Raw genomic sequence first — 25,404 nt, forward strand, 5'->3', positions numbered from 1 at the left:
TTTGTCGTTGTGTGTCGTGAGGAAGAAGATGAACAATGTTCGAGTGGATTATGAAGTTACTGAGACAGTGCTATTTTAGTAAAAATAGATGCACATTAATTCATAAAAGGTTAAAATGGGTATTTTAAAAAAAATGATCATCTCTTTAACATTTTCCATCTTGATCATTGACGAAAGGGATGTATTTGTTGAACTTCTTAAAAATAAAGAGGAGATTTTTGTTAAAGTGAACAAGGAAGGTTTTTATGATTGTGATAAACTTCAGGGAGGTTTTTATATTTTACCCTAAATATAATGATCCTTATCCTCACAACTCCCACCAGAAATCCCTACATAAGACATGTTTACGATGAGCACTTTCTTGAGTGATCAAAGAGGAAGTCTAGAGTCTAGACCCAATTATAGTTGAAATCTTACCTGTGATAATAAAAAGTCGAGGCCGTATTTCACGGTTTTAGCCCAAGTTGAAGGTCATCTTTCTAAGTCAACACAAAGTCTTTGTTTACAAAACTCTTTTTTCAGATACCTTGCTTACAAATTAAGGATAGTAATATTCCAAATAGACATTCCACCACGAAACAAAACCCAAAGGAGATAAGCCTAAACCATGGCTCTGGTTGTGTTGCTGCTTCATTTTCTCCTTTTGTCGTCGTTGTTATGGCCTGCAACTGCAACACCATCAAACATGTCAGTGGCGAAGCCCGGCTGCCAAGCCAAATGTGGTAACATCACTATTCCCTATCCTTTCGGCGTTGGAGACCCCAGCTGTTACAGAGAGGGCTACAACTTAACTTGCAGCCATAATTTCATCCCTCCCAAACTGTTTGTGCCAGGAATTTATACTTATATAGACGTTTACAACGACGAAGAAGAGTACGAGACGCTAACTGATGTATTTGTTGAAGTTAAAGAAATATCATTAGAAGGCCGACTGCGAATCTATTCTTTCATGAACTACGATTGCCACAACTATTCGTCTGTTACCCCTAACGTGTCGACGATCTTCATGGATTTGAGAGAGACGCCCTATACTTATTCCGACAGCGGCAACAGATTCACGGCTATCGGTTGCAACAGTCGAGCCTATGTCAACAGCTTCGGCAATGTTAGTGTCAAATGGTATGGAACCTTCGAGTATGGATGTTCCATCAGTTGTGGTGACAAAGAGGAAACGCTGAGTGGGAATTTTACAGGCATGGGTTATTGCCAGACTATCATCCCCAAGGGACTGAAGATGTTTTATGGGACTCTGGAGGCCGTAAACTACTTATCCTCGGATTTCAATCCTTGTAGATACTCTTTCATCGCTGACGACGACTGGTACAATTTCTCAGTAGACCATCTCCTGCGCTTCGATTTCTATGAGAGAACTGAAGGAAGGGTTCCAGCCGTGCTCGACTGGGCGATAGAGAACGCTTCTTGCGAAAACGTTACAATGAGAAACAGCACTACTTATGTGTGTGCCAAGAACAGCGACTGCTACAAGTCGCCCAACAGTTTGGGATATCTTTGCAATTGTTCTCGAGGCTACCAAGGCAACCCCTATCTTGAAGATGGATGCCAGGGTACCTAATATTGAAAATTTATTTAAAATTACCTTCCTCTTCATCGTGATGATCGTTTTTAGAAAATTTGATTTCCATTGTTCGATCTGATCTGCTTCTTCCATAAATTGTTCGCAGATAAAAATGAATGCTCGATTGGAACCATGAATGAGTGCTCTTCATCAGCAATTTGCACTAATATGCCTGGGACTTACAACTGCTCTTGCCCTCCTGGTTCAGAGGGGGACGGAAGAAGAAATGGGCGTGGTTGCATCCCTCTTCCTTCTTCGCAGACAAAACTTCGGGTGATTCAAGTCTCTATAGGTAATAATAACTAAAAAAGTACTGCTTCAAAACTAGGTGAGCGGACTGAAATCAGGATTGTCCCGCTAACTCAGAGTTAGTCTCATAAATCATAATTACTCCAGCCCCAACCATCTCGCCTTTATATATCAGCTCCAGACTCCAGTCCCCTCAACTTGCTAGTTTATTATGACCCACAACTCTATAAACCTTTTTTCCAAACTGGAGAAGTCCAATGGCACTTGTAAATATACACAATTTTGTCATCTTTTGTACACATATCGACTAATTTGGAGAAGGGGTGAGGGGAAGGTAGAGAAGGATCCGGTCCCAAATAAATAGGAACAGCTACATGTACAACTTGCGGTACGACTTCACTAGCTGAACCAGCTGGCACATTTATAGATCATTCACTAGGGAACGATCCCATACCTACTACCAAGTACCGGGCAATTACACCTATATATTGTTTTGATTTAGAACCGGTGCGATGAACGGGATTTATCAAGAAAATTGAAATAATTAAAACTTATAAATAAGAACGTAATGTTGCTTACAATAATTAAATATTTGTTTTACTAATTGGTTACAAAAATGTTTTATCAATTTAATAATTTATTTATTTGGATTAATTATATTAATACCTTTTAACAAAATAACAAATTATTGCTAATTATTTAATAAAATAATTACTTTTTCATATTATTTGTTAGTGTTCTATTTTATTTATTTTTACTTTATTAATGATTAAATGTTTCAATTTTTTGTAAATATCACTTAAATATTTAAAATACTTAAATATCAGTAAATATATAAAGTTAGGCTCTACTCATAATTAAATTAATCTATAGTTAATTTTTTAGTCATAATTAAATTAATCTAAGCCCAAACTCAAGGTTTAAGACTTTGGATTAGGCTTCGATCAATCCTCATCTTGATCCAACCTACCCAAGTTGCACGCATCGTAATATTCGTAATTGGACTGTACTAAACCGAGTGCAACCCATGCATGCATTACTTTTGGGTTTTTTTAACATTTTTTAAATAGTATTGAAGCCAAAGGAGGTATGAAGGATGGGCTACCCCCATTTAGTGTAATTTTGATAATGTATTACCAGTTTTTAAGGTTAACTGGCCTAGCCCGATCCACACCTTAAGTGTAACAATATTTGTTTGGGCCTACAGGCTTGCCCATGTTAATTATAAAACCATGATTTTCTTACAAATTAATTTTTTTATTTAATTCTAGTCTAGTATAAAAAACATATAACATTTCTATATATATTAATATAAAATTTCTTATCTAAATAATATATAATAATGTTTAGCATATATACATATAGCTTACAAGTTGAGTTTATTAGGGGTTGCTTAGCTTGAGCCCTATCCTCTAGGGTCGTCATTAGATTTCGAAAGTTCAATATCCAATTAGGCTTCGAATTCGATTATCCTAGATTTGGATGCTAGAACTTAGAACTTGCATCTGGTTAATAATTAGATAGGATGTGGATCTGATCCCATCCAATTTGATTAAAATTCACATCTAATAAAAATTTATTATTTTGTAGATATGTAGTATAATTATGTATAGACATAGATATTATGTGTAATTATATATATGCACACTTATACTTTAAAATTCAAAATCTAACATAATAATAATCAAGTGTGGATGTAGGTCTAGATTTCATAATCGGATGTTGATGTGGATGCAGCTAGATTTGATTTGAATCCGATCCGTTTATAGCCCTACTACCCACATTATGTGCGGCCTTGGAGCATATCTGAGCTAGACTTAACTCAAAAGAAAATAGTTGCTTGAGCCAAGAAACTTATAGATCTAATCGGGTTATATTAAGTTATAAATACTTTGTTACTTTTTATTATTAATTTTAATTATCTTATAAATACTAATTTGTATTAATTTTTTAATTTTTAATAGTTGCTAAATAAAATCTGCTAAAATTTAATATTATTTATTAACTTTAGAAATTTGTTTTATTAATTCTACAGCCTTACTACTTGCATTATTTGTGGGCTTGGTGTAGATCTAAGCTAGACCTAGATCAAAAGAAAATATTTTCTTGAGTCCAAGGTTGGGCTAAGATATAAATGGTCATCCCTTAGAAAATATGGAATGTAAATAGTTTATTTTATTATTTTTCATAATTTCTTACTTTTTATTATTAATTTTAATTATATTATTAATATTAATTATATTTAAATAAGATTAAATTGTATTTTAGTTTTTAAATTTATGAACTTCTAATTAATTTTTATTAATTATAGTAATTAATTATTAGGTTTCAAATTATATATAGATTACTATTATTATTATAATTATATATTAGTATTATTTATATATTTATTTTTATTATTATTACTATTGTTATAATTGTATGTATTAAAAATATCTTGTATTTTGTATCACATGTTATGGGTTTCTAGATGAATTAGAGTTGTTTTCGAAAATAGGTCAATACAACCCATTTAACTTGTCTTCTTCAAATGAGTGATAAAACAAGTTCGATCTACATTTTAAATTTTCATTAATTTGTTTATCATTTTTAATGGATTCTCTATTTTATATAAGTCTCTTGTGTAGTATGGGCACTATACACAGTAAAATTTCAACTCATAAAAATTAATTAATTAAAAATACATTAATGCAAAGTACAAAGTACAACATTAAAACACAGGTTCTATTTGCAATATATTGAATCCATGCTTAAATTATAATATTATTAAAACTATCAATAAATATTTTTTGTATTTAAATTTTTAGTTTTATTAGTGTTTATTAAGTTTGATTTTTAGGTGAAATTGAAATATTTTTAATATTTATTAGTTTTAAGTGGAAATTTAGTGGATTTTTAAATTAATAATTTTTTAAAATAATATTTTTATTTTTTTTGTCTTATGTTTGATTGTTTAACTTCAACCTATTTATGTTGCATTACTATTCTCTCACTTTCTCTCTATCTCTCTCACTTAAATTTCTTTTTCTAAATATAATAATAGCATGCATTAAAATAAGAGGCATTGGAAACCCCAAAGGTCTCTCTCTCTCTCTAATAGTGTACATTTTTATTGATTCAATCAAAACAGACAATGATTACTTTTTATACTTTTAAAACAAAAGAAAAATACACAAAATACAAAAGATAGAGAAAATAGATAAATAGTTTCTTTGAAATGAGAGACATGCTAACATGGACCGTCCAATATTATATATACATACATATAGATAATATTATTTTATTTGAGATTCAGTATTTATTATTTTATTCTATAATCATATCTAATTTAAAAAATTAAGTCAAATTTAATTTGTAATTTTAACGTTTTCATAATAACTTTCATTTGAATTAGGAAATTGAATTACAAAGATTAATATAGCCCCATATACTTTAGAGTGGAACAGCCATATATCTAATTTGGACCCATATCTCACATTTTCTGAGAGTAAACAAACATGTGTGAGGAAGAAGACTTCTATTCGAGAGAAGACTTTAATATGTAAACATATATTAGATTAGGTGTTTTTTCTAAGAAAATAAAGTAAGAATTAATTATCAAAACATGGGGGGCGACAAATACAAAGCTCTACAATATATGTATGCGATTTCTTTTTTATTTTTTCACTCTAACATTTGCTTTCCTTTTAATATCCAAATAGGGAAAATCTATGATGTGGAAAAGATATGGTATGGGAAGAGTTCTGATCAATCAAAACCCACCCATGAATTTTGATAAATAACAACTGATTGGCTACCAGGTTTATGATTCCAGTTAACTGGTCAGAAGTTTTTTAGATATGATATCTTTTCCATATCATAGTTGAACCCAAATAAATATACTTCAAATGCAAAGGAGTAGCAAGCAGTAGAAAAGTAAATACCTTCACAAGTCTTGCCTGGGGAAAAGAAGAGAAAATACTCTTTACATTAATTTTCCTCTAACTCCACGTCAAAACACTCAACTTTAAATCTACAAAAGAATGCTATCTTATAAAATGTAATTCCACTTTTGGACTGAAGTAATGATAGGAAGATTTAGAAAATAATTAAATTATAATGTTAAAATATAGGAAGCTTTGTTTGAAATTCATTTTATAGTATTAAATATATTATAGGTTTTTATAATATAAATATATTTAAATTTATACATAATAGATTGATTCTACATGTTTGTACGTGTATAATGTATATAACATAAAATACACTATTTTTAATTTGTAATACATTTCTATCTAATTGGAATTTTATCATATATACATATAAATTTTCGAATCAAACTATGCATAAACTTTTCCTTACTATATTTATGCTACATTTTCCATGTAAGGTAATATTTAATATTTTGTATTTTTTGGTATAAATCATATATTATCTTTTTGTTTAAAATGTGAGGAGTATATAACATTTTGTCCCTAAGTTTTATGTACATCTAAACATGCAAAGATGTGTTAGAGAAAACTCAACAAACATAATGCTTTGTAGTATTAACTTCTACAATTTTCTGTTTCCAGTTATTCTTGACTTCTCAATTTCCTTGGATTTTGCAGGCGCCGGACTAGGTATAATGTTACTTCTCTCTAATTATTTTCTATACCAGGTTTTCAAGAAAAGAAAAATAAAGAAACGCAAAGAAAAATTTTATAAAAGAAATGGTGGCTTGTTGTTAGAACAACAAGTTTTGTCAAGAGAAGGCAATGTTGAGAAAATAAAAGTATTTACAGCAGAAGAATTAGCAAAGGCAACTGATCAATATAATGAAAATCGAGTTCTTGGTCAAGGGGGACAAGGCACGGTTTATAAAGGCATGTTGTCAGATGGTAGAATTGTGGCAATTAAGAAATCCAAGATAGTTGATGAAAGTCAACTTGTGCAATTCGTAAATGAGGTTGTCATACTTTCTCAAATCAACCATAGGAATGTGGTTAAATTGTTAGGTTGTTGTTTAGAGACAGAAATTCCATTACTAGTTTATGAGTTCATCTCTGGTGGAACACTTTTCTACAACATTCATTATCAAAGTGAGGATATCCCATTCTCATGGGACAACCGCCTAAGAATTGCAACAGAAGTTGCAGGAGCAATTGCCTACTTACATTCAGCAACTTCTACACCAATTTACCACAGAGACATAAAGTCTTCAAATATCCTCTTAGATGACAAAGGTAGGGCTAAGGTGTCTGATTTTGGGATTTCAACGTCAATTGCAATTGATAAAACTCATTTAACAACTATGGTAAAAGGGACCTTTGGATACATAGACCCTGAATATTTTCAGTCAAATCAATTCACAGAGAAGAGTGATGTTTATAGCTTTGGAGTTGTTCTTGTAGAGCTCTTAACAGGGGAGAAGCCAATTTCTTCTACTAGGCCAGCAGAAGGGAAAAACTTAGTGACATATTTCATTTCTTCAATAATGGAGAACCATCTTTTTGATATTGTTGATGCTCAAGTCGTAAAAGGTGGTAGAGAACATGAGATCCAAGTGGTTGCCAACATAGCAAAAAAATGTTTGAATTTAAATGGGAATGAAAGGCCGACAATGAAAGAAGTTGTATTGGAGCTTGAGGGATTGAAGAGGTTTGAAGGATATTCTCAAGTTCAACATAAAATTCAAGAGGTCGAGTGCATCATAGATAAGCCATTAGGTCTATGGGATACAGGTTCAACTTCAACAGGATGTAAAAGTTTGGAGAATAATGCCATATCACAACTTGATGTACAACCACTACTGCATGATCCAACCTCTTAGTCATCTTTCTTAACTAGGATAAAGATGTATACTAGAAATATTGAACTTGTGTAGTTGTTAAAATCTAACATGTTATGTATTTATATTGTATGGACATAATGTTTTAGATATGCATCATGTAGACTCTCCCATGCTTATGTTTACTCAAACTTTCTTATGCTTATGTGTATACATGCCCTTGTTGCTTCACTATAGTTGTGTTTTAGGCATACCAGTTAGCTATATAATCCATATTTGACACTAATAAATTAGGGTATAAATGGTATCTTGAAAGGACAATATTTTAGCATAATTCAAGAGAAAAAGATAATATCTTGGCTATTAGTTTACATACCTAGCTCAACACTAATTTTGATCCTATACAAGGAAAAACACTTACAATAGCTTTTCTTTTCTAATTACTAGTAAGTGTGTACATAGTTTATATTTTTTTTATATTTCTATGTTTATAAAAATCATTCTTATTTGTTACACTTATTTTTGTTTAATGTGATGAATATGCAATATTATAGATGTGATCAAATGTTTTCTACAATTTTTTTTTGTATTTTTATACTTTTGTGTGTTTTTCTCTTTTTAAATTTTTATTATTATTAATTATGACATATAAGGTTGATGCAATTTGAAAACAAATTCCATTTTTGGGTTGGTTTTAAATTTGTATTTTATTTCTATCATCAATAAAACAATAATTCTTTGTTATATTTATTTTTCTTTAATATAATTAATCAATATAGGATTATACAAAAGAATCGGAGTTAATACTCTAAATATAAGACTTAATGAGCAGGAACTGAATGATGAGAAATGTAGTAGTTTAAATTACATTTTGTGTCCTCACAATTAGAGAGTGACCAAATTCAAAAATAGGGGTATTCTTGTCAAGAATAAGATTCAATAAATGTTAATGGGAATTGATACCTTAAATAAAGGACTTAATGAAAAGGATTTCAATGAGCACAAAAGTGCTTCAAATTACATTGCTATCCTTACAATTAGAGAGTGATCAAATTCAAAAAAAAATGGAATATTTTAGTCAAACAAAAGTTCCATACTATCATTTGCACTTTTAATAGTAGTATAGATTAATATGTTATATTCTTTTTTACAGAAAGGAAGTTTTAAGCTTCATTTATTTCCACAAAATGTTTAGGAAGTTTATTTACTAAACAAAATAATAATTGAACTTAAATCTAAAATTTCTGTTGTTCTTAGCTATTCACGTGCTGCACTATCCGTTTTGCATCCATGCGTAGCTTTACTTCTTTCATCCTTCTACCACGAGCTAGTTGAAAATCTCTTCTCCTGTTTGTACACTAATTCAGTTGCAAGTTATAAATAGATAAAACTAGCACTCGGTGGTTGGAGTGCAATTTCTACATAAAATTGCTCTTAAACCACTGATGGCTCGCCATTGTTCAACATCTTGAGGCTGTACATTGTCCACTTGTGCCTCTTGGTTTGTTGCTGGATCCTATGACCCATCAGTATAGAGAAGATAAGCATTTGGACGTTTCTGGTCTTCATGCATGTAAGTTTTGTCACTTGCCATGTTGCACTCTTGAGGCTATATATATGAGTGGGATCTCGTAATAGGGCATCCGAGCAAAGAAGCTTGGCTGGAATTGAGTGCCGGTGGTGAAGAGGGAAACATCTTGGGGCGGAATTAGGATTTTCTTTTGAGGGGTCTAAAATGTAATAAACATGGATAGGAGGGCCAAAAGTTAGTTAATATAGGTAGGGGGACCAGAATATAGGTAAAGTTAAGATGGGTATTGTAGGGATTTTGAAGGCATAGGGGGGGCCATGGCCCCCCTCTGCCACCCCTGGTTCCGCCTCTGTTCTTCCCTTTCTTGACTAAAAAAAAAGATACGTTGGGTTAGTTCGAGGAAACCCAGGCCTCAACATTAGCAAACGGGATTTCCTACACACTATTCCTACCCACTCTCTACCCGCCATGACTTGCAGCCACACATCTAAAGAGATGTGTGCAATTCACGGCGGGTAAAGAGTGAGTAGGAAATCTGGGTTCCAACAATAGTTTTGTTTAAGAAATAAAACCCAGTGATAAACTCCATTGATAATAGTAAGACTATATATAGTCTGTTACAACTAAGAGATGGAACTATTGGGAGTGTAAACTCATTATTTGATGCAACCATTAATAACTCAATGTAAGAGTAGGTAGGGTTGCTCACGGTGCGGTTAACTGAACTGTGATGTATTTTTTCAAACCGAACCAACCTGATCGATTTTTTAAATATCCAAACCGAAACCAAACCGATGAAATCGGTGGACCGATTAACCGTGGTTCAGTTTTTCAGCTTTTTTATGCACTTAAAAAAAACAAAAAACAACTAAAACTGTTGGTGGTTGTTGTCAATGTCTGGTTAGTGCCGGTGGTTGCTATTGGTGCCTGAAGTGAGAGCTTGAGAGGTGGCGCCTGGCGGAGACGCAGAGAGGATAGGTGAAAGAGAGAGAAGAGAGATACAGAAATCAGTCAAAGATGGCGTTGGACCATTGGTGTTTGCTTGTCGGCAAGGTGGTGACCGGCGTTGCTACTTGGTGCTGCCATGCTGGTGGTTGTCACGGGTCGTGCAGCCGTCTGGGGTAGGGAATACAAAGAGTCAAAGAAGAAGAGTAAGAGAAAAGTCGAAGAAGAAAGAAGAGTCGAAGAGAAGAGTTGAAGAATTGAGAGAGTGAGAGAGACAAAAGGGAAAACTGAGAGACTGAGAGAGAGAAAAGGGAAAAGACTAAGAGAGTCTGACACTCTGGCAATCTGGGGAAAAGAAAAAAGGGAAAATCGATGGAGATTGGAGACTGGCACTCTGGCAGACTGTCGAACAACTTTCAATTGAAATGTTCAAATTTCAAAGAGAAAGGCTGAAAGTCTCTCAGACTGTCGAACTCTTGTATTCGATTTTCAAAAATAAAATATAATATAATATTATATAAATATATATTACTGTATATATAGATATATATATATAGATAGATATATATAGATATATATATATATATATATATATATATATATATATATATATATTGGTCGGTTAAGTTAACCATCATTTTTTTTAAATGGTTAACCGAAACCGAACCGAAACTATCGGTTTTTTAAGAATATCAAACCAAACCGATCGGCTTGATTAACCAATTTTTTGGTTCGGTTTCGATCAGTTCGGTTTTTCAATTTTTTTGCTCACCCCTAAAAGTAGGGAATAAAGGCCAAACAAGTAAAAAAATAAAAAAGAGTCCTAAGAATCCTTCAATTTGTCAAGAGAACTATTTGACCACGTCCAAGTGGGCTTAAATGGCCCATGCACATGGTACAACCAAGTCAAAAGTTGTAGAGAGTGCCTTGGTGCATATTGTGAAGGTGGACGTGGTCATCCATAGAGAGTGCCTTCTACAAATTTTGACTTGGTTGTACCTAGTACATAAGCTATGAGGGAAGGTACAGCTCATCCATACACCACCACATAGGAGATCTTTTCTAATGGATGAATGCTAGTTGGTGTTGTAGCAAAACTAGGCCCATGACAACCATTTGCACCAAGTCCTGGACCAAGAACCCACAAAGCACAATAAATACATTCCCAAGGTGCAATTAGTGGCTTCTATTTGTCCATCCATCTGGGGATGGTAAGACGAAGTGAGGTTGAAGGGACTGCCTTGTATTTGAAATATTTCTTGCCAGAAGATGCTGGTGAACATCAGGTCCCAAACACTAACTATGGATCTAGCTAGGCATGCCATATAGTTTGAAGATGTTATCGAAAAGAAAATCTGTGCAACCCTTTAAGCTATGTATGTATGTATTGTAAGAGCGATGAAGTGTGCAAAGTTGCTAAGATTGTCAACTACTACAAGAATGATAGATTTCCCATGGTAAATGGGAAATCTATCATTCACTCACATGGCACTTTATATCCCTCCAATAGAAGGTGCTATGTAGTCGATGTATTGTCTTCAAGTAGCCTTCATGAGTGGCATTATATCTAGGCTCCCTTATCTCTTGCAAATTTTTGAGCCTTTAGATGGCGGGGTTGTTCACCTACTCTCTTTTAATAGCTTCTAACCAATCAGGAATAGGCTCTGAAAGTGCCATGAGTTAACCCACCATTGTATCAATTGAATTCTTCTTTTAATTTTGTGATGATAATGCGTTAGCTACTGTATTTTTTGCACTTTTTTATATTCAATAGGAAAATCAAGCCCATGAGCTTATAAAGCCATATTTGATATGTAGGATTTGTAATTTTCTGATTCCACAAATACATGATACTTCTCTTGTCCGTTTTCACAATGAAATGGTAGCCCAAAAGATAATGTTGCCATTTTTTATAGTAAATACCAAAGTGTAAGCATCCAATTTTTGCCCGGTCCCCTCTTTAACCCACTTCTCACATTTTGGGTGCTAGATCAAACCCTACCAATGTCTTTAGAGCATGTCAAAACCCTAAAAAACCAAATCCAAAACTTAAATACCCTCAAATCCACCGTTAAATCTACATGATTCCCTTTTGATAGTAACGACTGTGCTACATCACCACACTCGCAACACGGTCAGACTCCACCATATGAATCAAAACCCTTGCACAACCAATCACATCAAATTTCAGCCCTAAATTCCTTAATTTCGCTATTCATCCATAAGAGATTTTATTTCAACGTATCTGACACTACAATAATTTTCAAGCCTAAAACCTACAATGCACACTTCCATAGCACGATTAAACCCTCCCAACAATCATGTAATTTAAACCAATGCTAGTATACCAAGTTTCAATCTAAAATTCTCGTATTTACCCATCCATCAAATCAAGATTCCATCTTGAGCCACCTCATTGGCCAAAACACCCACGACTCAGATTTCCTTGATTCCAACACCTTTAAAATCATCAAACACTCCAATTAGATCTAAGGACATTAAGATACCCATCCACCAAATTCTAGACCTTAAAATCCCCATTTTTCCCTCTATACCAAACATTCAAAATCGACCAATCTCGCTACTCATTAGATTCAAAATCATAGATCTCTATCACAACACCTCACCCGAGACACTCAAACCTTCCTAAAACCTCCATCAGACCCCCAATCGACCATCCATCAAATTTCAAACCTCAAAATAACCATTTTGCCTCTTATCTAAAAGGATTTTGGACCAACTATCCTCATTGATTACCACTTTCCAAAATCAAGATCTTTATCGAGATGTTCCATCCAAATCCCCCAAACCCTATCAAAACCTCCATTAACTTCCCAATCAACAATCCATCCAATTTTAAACATCAAAATACCTATTTTTCCCTTCATTCAAAAAGATTTCAAACTGACAATCCTTATTGACCGCCACTCTCCAAATCCAAGATCTCCATCACAACACCTCCCCTGATACACGTATACCTTCCTAAAACCTCCATCAGACCCCTATTTACTATACAAAAAATTTTAGACCTCAAAATACCCAATTTTCCCTTTATCTAAAAAGATTCTGAATTGATTATCTTCATTGGCTGCTACTCACCTATTTCAAGATCTTAATCATGGCACACTATCTGAGACCTCCAAATTTTACCAATACCTCCATCAACCTTTTGATTGACCATCAACCCAATTTTGATATCAAAAATACCTATTTTACCCCTAATCTGAAAAGATTCTAAATCAACCATCCTTATTGGCCATCACTCTCTTATTTCGAAATCATCATTTTGTGCACCTTTTATGACACCCAAACTTTACTAAAACCTTCACCAGCCTCCTGATCAATCACCCATCCAATTTTAGACCCTAAAATGGCCATTTTACCCTCTACTTAAAAGGATTCCAAATTGACCACTCACATCACTTGATACTCTCCAAATTCAAGAAATCCATCGTCATACATCATCTGACACCTCTAAACCCCATCAAAACCTCTTGATGTGTAGGATTTGTAATTCTCTGATTCCAAAAATACTTGAGACTTCTCTTATCCATTTTCACAATGAAATGGCAGCCCAAAAGATAATGTTGTCATTTTTAATAACAAATACCGAAGTGTAAGCACCAAATTTTTGCTCGGTCTCCTCTTTAACCCACTTCTCACACTTTGGATGTTGGATCAAACCTTACCAATCTCTTTAGAACATGCCAAAACCCTAGCAAACCAAATCTAAAACTCAAATACCCTAAAATCTACCATTAAATCTACAAGATTCCCTTTTAATAGTAATGATTGTGCAACATCACCACGCTCGCCATATGATTAGAGTCCATCACATGAAACAAAATCCTTGAACAACTAATCTCACCACATTTCAGCCCTAAATTCCTTAATTTCGCTATTCATCCATAAGAGATTCTATTTCAATGCATCTGACACTGATAATTTTCGAGCCTAAAACATACGATCCACACATCCCTGAAACGATCAAACGCTTCCAATAGCCATGTAATTTAAATCCATGGTAGTATACCAAGTTTCAAACTAAAATCCCCTCATTTACCTATCCATCAAACCAAGATCGCATCCTAAGCCCCCTTATTAGCCAAAACACCCACGACTCAGATTCTCTTGATTCCAACACCTCTAATATCATCAAACACTCTAATTAGACTCCAAGGACACTAAGATACCCATCCACCAAATTCCAGACCTTGAAATCCCCATTTTGCCCTCTATACGCAAACATTCCAAATCGACCAATTTACACATTAGTTTCAAAATCAGAGATCTCTATCACAAAACCTACCCCGAGACACTCAAACCTTCCTAAAACCCCCACTAAATTCTAAACCTCAAAATGACCATCTTGCCCCTTATCTAAAAAGATTTCAAACCAATTATACTCATTGGTTACTACTCTCCATATCCAAGATCTTTATCAAGATAGTCCATCCAAGACCTCAAACCCTATTAAAACCTCTATCAACTTTCCGATCAACCATCCATCCAATTTCATACCTCAAAATACCCATTTTGTCCTTCATCCAAAAAGATTTCAAACTAATAATCCTTATTGGCTACCAATCTCCAAATCCAAGATCTCCATCACGACACCTCCCCCAAGACACTCAAGCCTTCCTAAAACCTCCATCAGACCTCAAAATATCCATTTTGCCCTTTATCCAAAAAGATTCTGAATTGATCATCCTCATTGGCCATTACTCACCTATTTCAAGATCTTCATCGCAGCACAATATCCAAGACCTCCAAATTTTACCAATACCTCCACTAACCTTCTGATCGACCATGCACCCAATTTTTTACATCAAAATACCTATTTACCCCTAATCTAAAAAGATTCTGAATCAACCATCCTTATTGGTCGTCATTCTCCTATTTTAAGATCTTTATTTTATACACAGTTTACGACATCTAAACTTTGCCAAAACCTTCATCAGCCTCTTGATCAACCACCCATCCAATTTTAGACCCTAAAATGCCCATATTGCCTCTACTTAAAAGGATTCCAAATGGATACATTCCAAATTCAAGAAATCTATTGTCATACATCATCCAACACCTATAAACCCCATGAAAACCTCTTGATTGATGATCCATCAAATTTTAGACCTTAAAATGACCATTTTACCCTTCACTTAAAAAGATTCCAAATGAATCATCATACCGCTTGGTACGTCTCATATTCAAGTTATCCATCATCATGCATCATCTATCACCTCCAAACCCATCAAAACCACCCAATTGATGATCTATTGCATTTTAGACCCTAAAATGACCATTTTACCCTTCGTTTAAAATGATTCCAAATGGACCACCCTCATGGCTCAATACTCTCTTAATTCAAGATATTCGTTATCATGCACCATCCAACCTCAAAACCTATCAAAACCTCTCAATCGATAACCCAACAAGCTTTAAACCCTAAAATGACCATTTTATCCCTCATTTGAAAAGACTCCAAATCGAGAGTTCTCATTAGACATAATTATCCAAATTATAGATTTGCATCGCAATATGCCCTCTGATACACATACACCATGCCATCACCTTCTTGGAGGTCCCGATTGACCATCTTTCATTTCCTAGACCCAAAATGACCATTTTACTCCATCAAGAAATATCCCAATTTGACAATTCTTATTGCTCGATACATTCTAAATCACAATTTCTCGCATTGGCACTGCCTATGGCCATCAAACCCCACTACTCACTACAACAAAAGAAAAAAGGCTTTTAGCGGCGAACATATCCGCTGCAACAAGTAAAAAAATCTGTTGTTATAGAGCTACAGTGGCGGATCCCCAACAGATTGTCTTTCGCCGCTGTATGTCGCATCGGTATAGGTTCTAGTGGCAGATATAAAAACTGCCACTACAAATGATCAACAACGGCAGATAAATTTATTATTGCGGCATATACATCCATCCCTAAATGGTTGTCCAATTGTCACAAATACTTATATCCGCTGCTATAAGTATGTAATTTTTATATGTAGCGATGGATATATCCGCCAAAAACATTACCTTTATGATATAGCGGCAGTTATATCTGCCACTATAAATCTACATATTAATACATAACGGTAGATATATCCGCCATTATAAATCCATGTTTTAATATAAATTGGCAAATATATCCGCCCCTATAGATCTATAATTTAATATATAGTAGTGAATATATCCGCCACTACTATATATTATTTGAGCCACTTTATTTATTCAACCTGTATAGTAGTAATTATACAAGAAATCTGCTCAATTTTAACATTACGCAAAATTTGCAAATAAAAATATAACAAAGTGAATATTTTATTTAATGATAAAGGTACATCAAAATATTAGTTTCATACATTAATGTCATACAAAAATACCAAATTCTTTTTACATAAAATATTAAACAACAAAAATGTAAAATATTGATCACCAATATCTTCAGCCATGCCTTTTTATAATTCTTGTATTGATTCAACCTGAAAAACAAAGAAAACAAATATAAAAATTAGATTGTTTGTTATATATATATATATATATCAAAATGAAATAAGTAATCCCAAATTCAAACATTTTATAAATATCTAAGGTTCATATGTTTAAAGACTAGTTAAAGACATAAAAAGAACCTAAGAATTCTATTTTAAGATAATCCAAAGTGAAAACACTTAGATATGGGAGTGGGTGATGGATTGAATTGTGCACGAGTTCATAGATTTACATTTGGCCATGAGTCTATCATCTTTAGATTTTTCATAAGAAGATCTTATTGATTTTAAACAAAATTTCTTATAACTTTCTCAATTTGCTTTGTGGGATTTATTGATTTGAAGTATACTCTGTCTCAAGGGTGCAAAAAAAGACCTATAACTGCACCAGTAAGTAGTGGCTTGGTATAAACAAATAGCTCTAAAAGAGCAAATTTTTGCTCGGTCTCCTCTTTAACCCACTTCTCACACTTTGGGTGTTGGATCAAACCTTACCAATCATTTTAGAACATGCCAAAACCCTAGCAAACCAAATCTAAAACTCAAATACCCTCAAATCTACCATTAAATCTACAAAATTCCCTTTTAATAGCAATGATTATGCAACATCACCACACTCGCCATATGATTAGAGTCCATCGTATGAAACAAAATCCTTGAACAACTAATCACACCACATTTCAACCCTAAATTCCTTAATTTCGCTATTCATCCATAAGAGATTCTATTTCAATGCATCTGACACTATGATAATTTTCGAGCCTAGAACATACGATCCACACATCCCTAAAATGATCAAACCCTCCCAGCCATGTAATTTAAATTCATGCTAGTATACCAAGTTTCAAACTAAAATCCCCTCATTTACCCATCCATCAAATCAAGATCGCATCTTAAGCCCCCTCATTGGCCAAAACACCCACGACTCAGATTCTCTTGATTCCAACACCTCTAAAATCATCAAACACTCTAATTACTCCAAGGACACTAAGATACCCATCCACCAAATTCCAAACCTTGAAATCCCCATTTTTCCCTATATACGCAAACATTCCAAATCGACCAATCTCGCTACACATTAGTTTCAAAATCATAGATCTCTATGACAACACCTACCCCGAGACACTCAAACCTTCCTAAAACCCCCCACTAAATTCTAAACCTCAAAATGACCATCTTGCCCCTTATCTAAAAAGATTTCAAACCAATTATCCTCATTGGTTACTACTCTCCAAATCCAAGATCTTTATCAAGATAGTCCATCCAAGGCCCCAAACCATATTAAAACCTCTATCAACTTTCCGATCAACCATCCATCCAATTTCATAACTCAAAATACCCATTTTGCCCTTCATTCAAAAAGATTTCAAACTAATAATCCTTATTGGCCGCCAATCTCCAAATCTAAGATCTCCATTACGACACCTCCCCTAAGACACTCAAGCCTTCCTAAAACCTCCAACAGACCTCCTATCGACCATTCACCAAATTTCTGACCTCAAAATATCCATTTTTCCCTTCATCCAAAAAGATTATGAATTAATCATCCTCATTGGCTACTACTCACCTATTTCAAGATCTTCATCGCAGCACAATATCCAAGACCTCCAAATTTTACCAATACCTCCATCAACCTTCTGATCGACCATCCACCCAATTTTTTACATCAAAATACCTATTTTACCCCTAATCTGAAAAGATTTTGAATCAACCATCCTTATTGGTCGTCATTCTCCTATTTTAAGATCTTCATTTTGTACACAGTTTACAACATCTAAACTTTACCAAAACCTTCATCAGCCTCCTGATCAACCACCCATCCAATTTTAGACCCTAAAATGCCCATTTTGCCTCTACTTAAAAGGATTCCAAATGGACCACCTTCATTACTCGATACATTCCAAATTCAAGAAATCTATTGTCATACATCATCCAACACCTATAAACCCCATCAAAACCTCTTGATTGATGATCCATCAAATTCTAAACCTTAAAATGACCATTTTACCCTTCACTTAAAAAGATTCCAAATAAATCACCATATCGCTTGATACGCCTCATATTCAAGTTATCCATCGTCATGCATCATCTGACACCTCCAACCCATCAAAATCACCCAATTGATGATCTATTGCATTTTAGACTCTAAAATGACCATTTTACCCTTCGTTTAAAATGATTCCAAATAAACCACCCTCATGGCTCAATACTCTCCAAATTCAAGATATTCGTTATCATGCACCATCCAACCTCAAAACCTATCAAAACCTCCCAGTCAATAACCCAACAAGCTTTAAACCCTAAAATGACCATTTTATCCCTCATTTGAAAAGACTCCAAATCGAGAGTTCTCATCAGACATAATTATCCAAATTACAGATTTGCATCACAATATGCCCTCTGATACACATACACCATGCCATCACCTTCTTGGAGGTCCTGATTGACCATCTTTCATTTCCTATACCCAAAATGACCATTTCACTCCATCAAGAAATATCCCAATTTGACGATCCTTATTGCTCGATACATTCTAAATCACAATTCCTCGCATTGGCACTGCCTAACCATCAAACCCCATCACTCACTACAACAAAAAAAGGCTTTTAGTGGCGGACATATCCGCTGCAATAAGTAAAAAAATCTGTTGCTATAGAGTTATAGTGGCGGATCCCCAACGGATTGTCTTTCGCCGCTGTATGTCACATCAAGATAGGTTCTAGTGGCAGATATTAAAACTGCCACTACAAATAATCAACAATGGCAGATAAATTTATTATTGCGGCACATACATCCATCGCTAAATGGTTGTCCAATTGTCACAAATACTTATATCTGCTGCTATAAGTATGTAATTTTTATATGTAGCGACGGATATTTCCGCCACAAACATCTACCTTTATAATATAGCGGCAGTTATATCTGCCACTATAAATCTACATACTAATACAAAACGGTAGATATATCCGCCATTATAAATTCATGTTTTAATATAAATTGGCAAATATATCCGCCCCTATAGATCTATGACTTAATATATAGTAGTGAATATATCCGCCACTACTATATATTATTTGAGCCACTTTATTTATTCAACCCGTATAGTAGTAATTATACAAGAAATCTGCTCAATTTTGACATCTCGCAAAAATTGCAAATAAAAATATAACAAAGTGAATATTTTATTTAATGATAAAGGTACATCAAAATATTAGTTTCATACATTAATTCATAGAAAAATACCAAATTATTTTTAAATAAAATATTAAACAACAAAAATGTAAAATATTGATCACCAATATCTTCAGCAATGCCTTTTTATATAATTCTTGTATTGATTCAACCTGAAAAACAAAGAAAACAAATAGAAAAATTAGATTGTTTGTTATATATATCAAAATGAAATAAGTAATCCCGAATTCAAACATTTTACAAATATCTAAGGTTCATATGTTTAAAGACTAGTTAAAGACATAAAAAGAACCTAAGAATTCTACTTTACGATAATCCAAAGTGAAAACACTTAGATATGGAAGTGGGTGACGGATTGAATTGTGCACGAATTCATAGATTTAATTTGGCCATGAGTCTATTATTTTTAGATTTTTCATAAGAAAATCTTTTTGATTTTAAACAAAATTTCTTATAAATTTCTCAATTTGCTTTGTGGGATTTATTGATTTGAGGTATACTTTATTTCAAGGGTGCAAAAAAGGACCTATAACTGCACCAGTAAGTAGTGGCTTGGTATAAACAAATGGCTCTGAAAAAAGCAAGAGGAAAGGCTAATATGGTTTGTAATTTCCAGAAGTAAGCTTAGAGCTTGCAATTGTTTTAATTTTCAGTTAATGGAAGTTCCAATATAGCCTTCTCTAATAGTTGAATAAATAGGGGAGGAAGATATCATGTACCATTTTCATGGATGTATATAGGACGGTTGTCATAAACTTGTTTGGAATACTCCAACACACCTTGTAGACTAGATGCTTCAATGGGGAACTGAGCTTACCAATATCAGATAACAAGGTGAGAGTTAATTGGTTGGTGCACTCCATCATATATAGTAAGCTACAGAATATGCAAGTTTAAAGTAAGTTCCATGGTTTCAATTAGAACCTACTAGAGAAACACCAAAGTTTGAATCGTCAAGTAACTACTACACCAAAGGATAGCCAATAGAAGGATGATAGTCAAAGCTATCAATCTGTCTTAATCAAGTTTCAATAAAAAGTCAAGTTTTGCGTCTGAATTGCACATTGGAGTTTAAGTTTATGAGTTTGCATTGACTCTGACATATATTTAATTTGCACTATGTTCATCTGAGTTAAGTCAGCTTACCTTTAAGCATCACAATCATGTATTTTATAAAATCTCTTTGATCAACATTGAAGCTCTCTGAGTGTTGTTGACTTGTTGTGATTGAGCTCAATGAAGTCATATGAGCCCTTAATTTGTTTAAATTGATTTAGGGCGAAAGAAGGGATCCTTAAGCAATCAATCTTCCTCACAGCTGCAGGGTAGTCTCCAAAAAATAAAGGATCCTTAAGTCCTCCGGCAGATGATGCATGTGCAAGCAAGATATTATGTGTAACAATTTATGGCTTTGTAGTTAATTTCCAATTGTGCATTTAATCCAAAAAGGTGAACAACGCCCAGGTGGAAACACTACACTGTCGTAACCTTCGGAGGCAAAGACATTGGGATCATTCAAAGTAGGTTCAATGAGACAATCTATCATCAAACTCTCTAAAGTACACATCTGCATAACGTGTAAAATCATTCCTACATCCATATAGGGATTGACATTATCATACTCATTATTTGATATTCAGTTTTACATTTGATGAATGATAAATTTAGTATCAACGAGATATCATATGGGGGTGAGAAAAACTACATAATCTTTTGGCTAAGCCATACACCATACTCATCTTCAAGCACTAAAGATAGGTAACAGTTGTTATCTTATGTGCTTGTACAAAATGAGTAGGCGGGATCCTTCTCTTCATTTAGTCTGGTTCAACAAATATGTCCAAGGGATATTGTGGTATGGAAAATATGTGAAGCTTTTCTTGTTATTCATACCCTTCAAGCCTGAACGAAATTAATGTACCTTTATCAGTAGTCTGGCCTTCTTCTGATGAATTTGAGTTGGGTGGGCCCTGTTCCAGGCAAGCTTGGGATGGCATACCAACTGAATTAAGATGCCTTGTTCAACTTCAAGCACACCTAGATCCTCATGTTTCATACCATCTGGTCCTTGATTCTAAAAGAAAATCCTACCATGGTTTACCTTAGGCTTCTAAATCAAGAAGGCCAATCCAGAGTTCAAGGGAGACTTTCCTGAAAGGTTCCAGAAGCTGTACTAGGTCAGGCCCTTAAAACCGCAAAAGTAATCCTAGGGGGTTACACCTAGATCAGGTCCTTAAAGTCTGAAGGAGCGGTCTCGGGATTTGTTTAAATTAGCCATCAATATTGAATTTTGTTAATTCAGCCAACGATAGGCACCTATTTCCAAGTGCAAGCTTCAACCTTTGTGATGCACATGTTCCTAAAAGAAGACATTTGGACTATTTGATTAATAGCATGTAGCCATGTACCACTAAAAGAGGCAATTAGGTTCTAACCCAACCCAGGTGGCTTATTCACAAGGTGAACTAAACACACTGAGGGCTGAAGCTGTCACAAAGTTAATTACACAGGAGAGTAAAGACTAGTCATCCACTAGCAAAACTCAGCAAGAAGGTTCCAAAACTAATTAAGTTAAGAAAGAGGAAAAACTAAAACTAACATGAAGAGGTTAGTGATTTGGGAACCTACAAGAGTAAAACAACAAAAGGTTATTTATCAAGGTTCAAGTGAATTTTGAACTTACCTAAATTATCTCCAAACATCACAAGCAGGGGAAACATCCTGAGGGCTAACACTTCATTTGTGTTCTTATTATTTTTCTTTCTTTCTTTTAGTCTAAAGTACTTCAACTGGATCTGCAGTTACTTCAGCCTGGAGGTTTGCATTTCGTCCAAGAGAGACTAGGAGAACTATACCTGTACAACTGATCCAGGGTATACACCATCAGACTTGCATTTTCATAAAAGATGGTGATGCTTAAATCATGAGGGTCAACTTGCTATCCACCTACCCACTGACCTTCAATCTCTATGGTCACATGTTGAATGGCCTCTAGTCCTAAATTATTTGACAACCTATCTCGGTGTGGGAATTCTCTTAAATGGAAGCTAAATTTTTAAAGACTGCAATCTCCATGAGGTTTTGCCACATAGTCCAGCCTAGGATCACCATTCAAACGTCCCAATAGGAAGGTCTAATTACCTAGCCTAACACATGTACTCTCATGTGAAAGAGGATACTTGTTACTTCTGTAGCACAAAATTAATCACAGGATGCTAGTGAAGATGATAGTTACAGCTAGACAAAACACTCAAGGCAACTAGTTCAAAGAGATATGATGCTTACTGTATTATCCCAAACCAGAAATGGAAGGCTGTACTAGCACCCAAACCCATAGGTGGGGTCCTTTCTATGACCGAATTAAGATTCATGCCTAGGCAGACTCCATCCTTCAAGTATTGTCTACAAAAAAGGGGCTATTTTCCCAATCAATCCACTTGAGGATAGGTCCCTGCTTATAATACATAAATAAATCCATTAATAAATGGAACTAATTTATAATGATTTTGTAATATACACATCATAAAAATGGAATTAATTAGTCCTAAAGTTTGTACAACACTTACAGTAGTATGATGCTGGGGGAATTGTAGTTATCATAACTGCATTGCAAACCATCCCAAGTGTAACTCTGGGAGGCATGCATCTCCTTGCCAGTTTCTCTTCACACCATATGTTTCTTTGATATTCAAAATGGCATCAACTAATTTTCCACAAACAAAAAGAAAATCAAACTCAAATACTATAAAACATTAAACAAGAAAAGGAATATTGAAGCAAAACCTATAGTACCCGGATACTGTATAGTGTTAGATACACCCCACATCAGTCATCTAACTCAAGTCAAATAGTATTGTCACACAACAAACAAAGATTGAACATCTGGCTGCTAGGATAATAATTAAGTTGGCTTCATATTTCAATTGTATAGATATTTAGAACTTTAATTTAGATCGACATGTGCCGATCATACAAGGATTACAGGCACGGTATCAGAGATGAGGTGCAAATCATACAAAGAGTCCATGGAACAAGAGCTTGCTGCCCACCTACGAGATGAGATCAGACATCTTCAGATTGTGGACAAAAATAAATTTCTACGTATTTGTTTGCAAAATTAGGAGAAATATATAGTTGTAAAAAATTACAATTGCAGGGGGAGGGAGATGAAGGAAGCAGTTGTTTACTGTAAAAAAATAGAGAAAAAAAAAAGGAGCCCTCCTAAATTTTTGTCGAAGCCTGAAATGGAGAAACGAAATATTTCATGGCAAGAAAAAGCTTCTTTCTTTTTAAATGACAAGGAGGGAAACTCACTCTTCCTCTAAATTCGCATTTTTGGACTGATGGAGGATCCCTTTCTTATTATGTATTGGATTACTACACATCCTTGAAGGCATTATAAAAGTCATTGTTAACTGCATTATAATTTTGAAGTGATTCAACTAACAAAATCAGGACTTCAAATTTGGGGGGAGGGGGGCCATTGAAATTTCTCCAACCTAAACAACTGAAATATTAGTTCTCAGCTCCATGTAATAAGCAAATCGGCCAAAATTGTTAGCTAAGGCCAAGGGGATTAACAAGTGTCTTTCAGGTCAAACTGAAAGAGTAATCAGCAAATACCACAAAATGGGAAAGCAATGAAAGAAAAAAGGAACCTGTAAAGTTCCAACCCATAATGTAGAACTGTAGATCTTGAACTCTCTTAAATAATGGCCACTGTATCTAGAACTACAAGCGTGTTAATTAAATACATTAGAGATATCAAAATAAGGAAGACCTACAAAAAATGTAAGTCAAAAAATATATCAATGACTTAAGTCTAGCCCAAATAAGATGATAAAAATATCAATTTTTTGAAGTAGGAAAAGGACACAAAAAAGGGGTAGGAGCGAAATATAAACAAAACCTTAGATGTTGAAAAGAAATTACCTCTAAAGGAACAAGCCTTCTTCAAGAGTACCCCTTAGGCTCAACTCTTGATGACCCAAACCCTTGCAGGAACCACAATGTTTTCCTGGGCAATTAATCATATCTATTCCCCCGATACGAATACTTCTCCAACCCATAATTTCTGTCTTTCTTCAGTCCCCTCACATTAACTAGGGTTATTGCAAAGGAAAAAGAGAACCCTAACGTAGAATTGAAACAGAAAAATAGCTAAAGAAAGGCAATGGCTGACGGTCATGGAGATGACCAGCAAGAGGATTTGACATCTAGGTTTCTGTTTACATTTTAGGATTCTGTGAATCGCCATTGAGATGCAGAGAATCAAGAAGCTCTCGATGATGAAAAGAGTGAGCGCTTACTCCAGTATATTCATCATCCTGCCAGTCCACTAGAGATAGAGAGAGATTGACAACAATGGGTACGTAGCACTAATGGCTGTCATTGGAATTTTGGGGGCCTCCGGTTAAACCTGTTGGTAAGAAAACGAAAATGAAATGTCTAATGATTCAAGAGTGGAGAAGATTAGAAGAACAATAAGAAAAGAAAGAACACAAAGGCCTGTTTGGTAATTCATTTTTTCAAATCATTTATTATATTTATAAGTACTTATTGGGGTGGAAATATTTAGTAAGCTACTTTCTTCATAAGTGTTTATATTTATTCAATTAACAATTTTAGCTTTTACTTCTCTTATACTATATACAATACTT

The 25,404-nt window shown here is 34.3% G+C and overlaps 1 protein-coding gene and 1 long non-coding RNA gene across 2 annotated transcripts; one reads left to right on the top strand and one right to left on the bottom strand.

Moving 5' to 3' along the window:
* The first annotated feature begins 478 nt into the window (after window positions 1-478).
* LOC148872144 (wall-associated receptor kinase 5-like) lies at window positions 479-7,785 on the top strand. Its single transcript, XM_088968597.1, has 3 exons — window positions 479-1,565; window positions 1,683-1,868; window positions 6,415-7,785. Exons 1-3 carry the CDS (start codon window positions 608-610, stop codon window positions 7,614-7,616), a joined length of 2,346 nt encoding a protein of 781 aa, XP_088824723.1. The 5' UTR covers window positions 479-607; the 3' UTR covers window positions 7,617-7,785.
* An 11,918-nt stretch (window positions 7,786-19,703) lies between these two features.
* On the bottom strand, window positions 19,704-25,202 carry LOC148872145 (uncharacterized). The gene is made up of 4 exons (XR_016106978.1): window positions 24,677-25,202; window positions 23,311-23,447; window positions 23,030-23,195; window positions 19,704-19,896 (listed from the first exon to the last, which is right to left on the bottom strand). It is a non-coding gene; the product is annotated as an uncharacterized LOC148872145 (long non-coding RNA).
* Between the last annotated feature and the right edge of the window lie 202 nt (window positions 25,203-25,404).

This window comes from Nelumbo lutea, chromosome 2 (assembly GCF_056320005.1).
Source record: "Nelumbo lutea isolate HS-2025 chromosome 2, American lotus-T2T, whole genome shotgun sequence".
Classification (NCBI taxonomy): Eukaryota; Viridiplantae; Streptophyta; class Magnoliopsida; order Proteales; family Nelumbonaceae; genus Nelumbo; species Nelumbo lutea.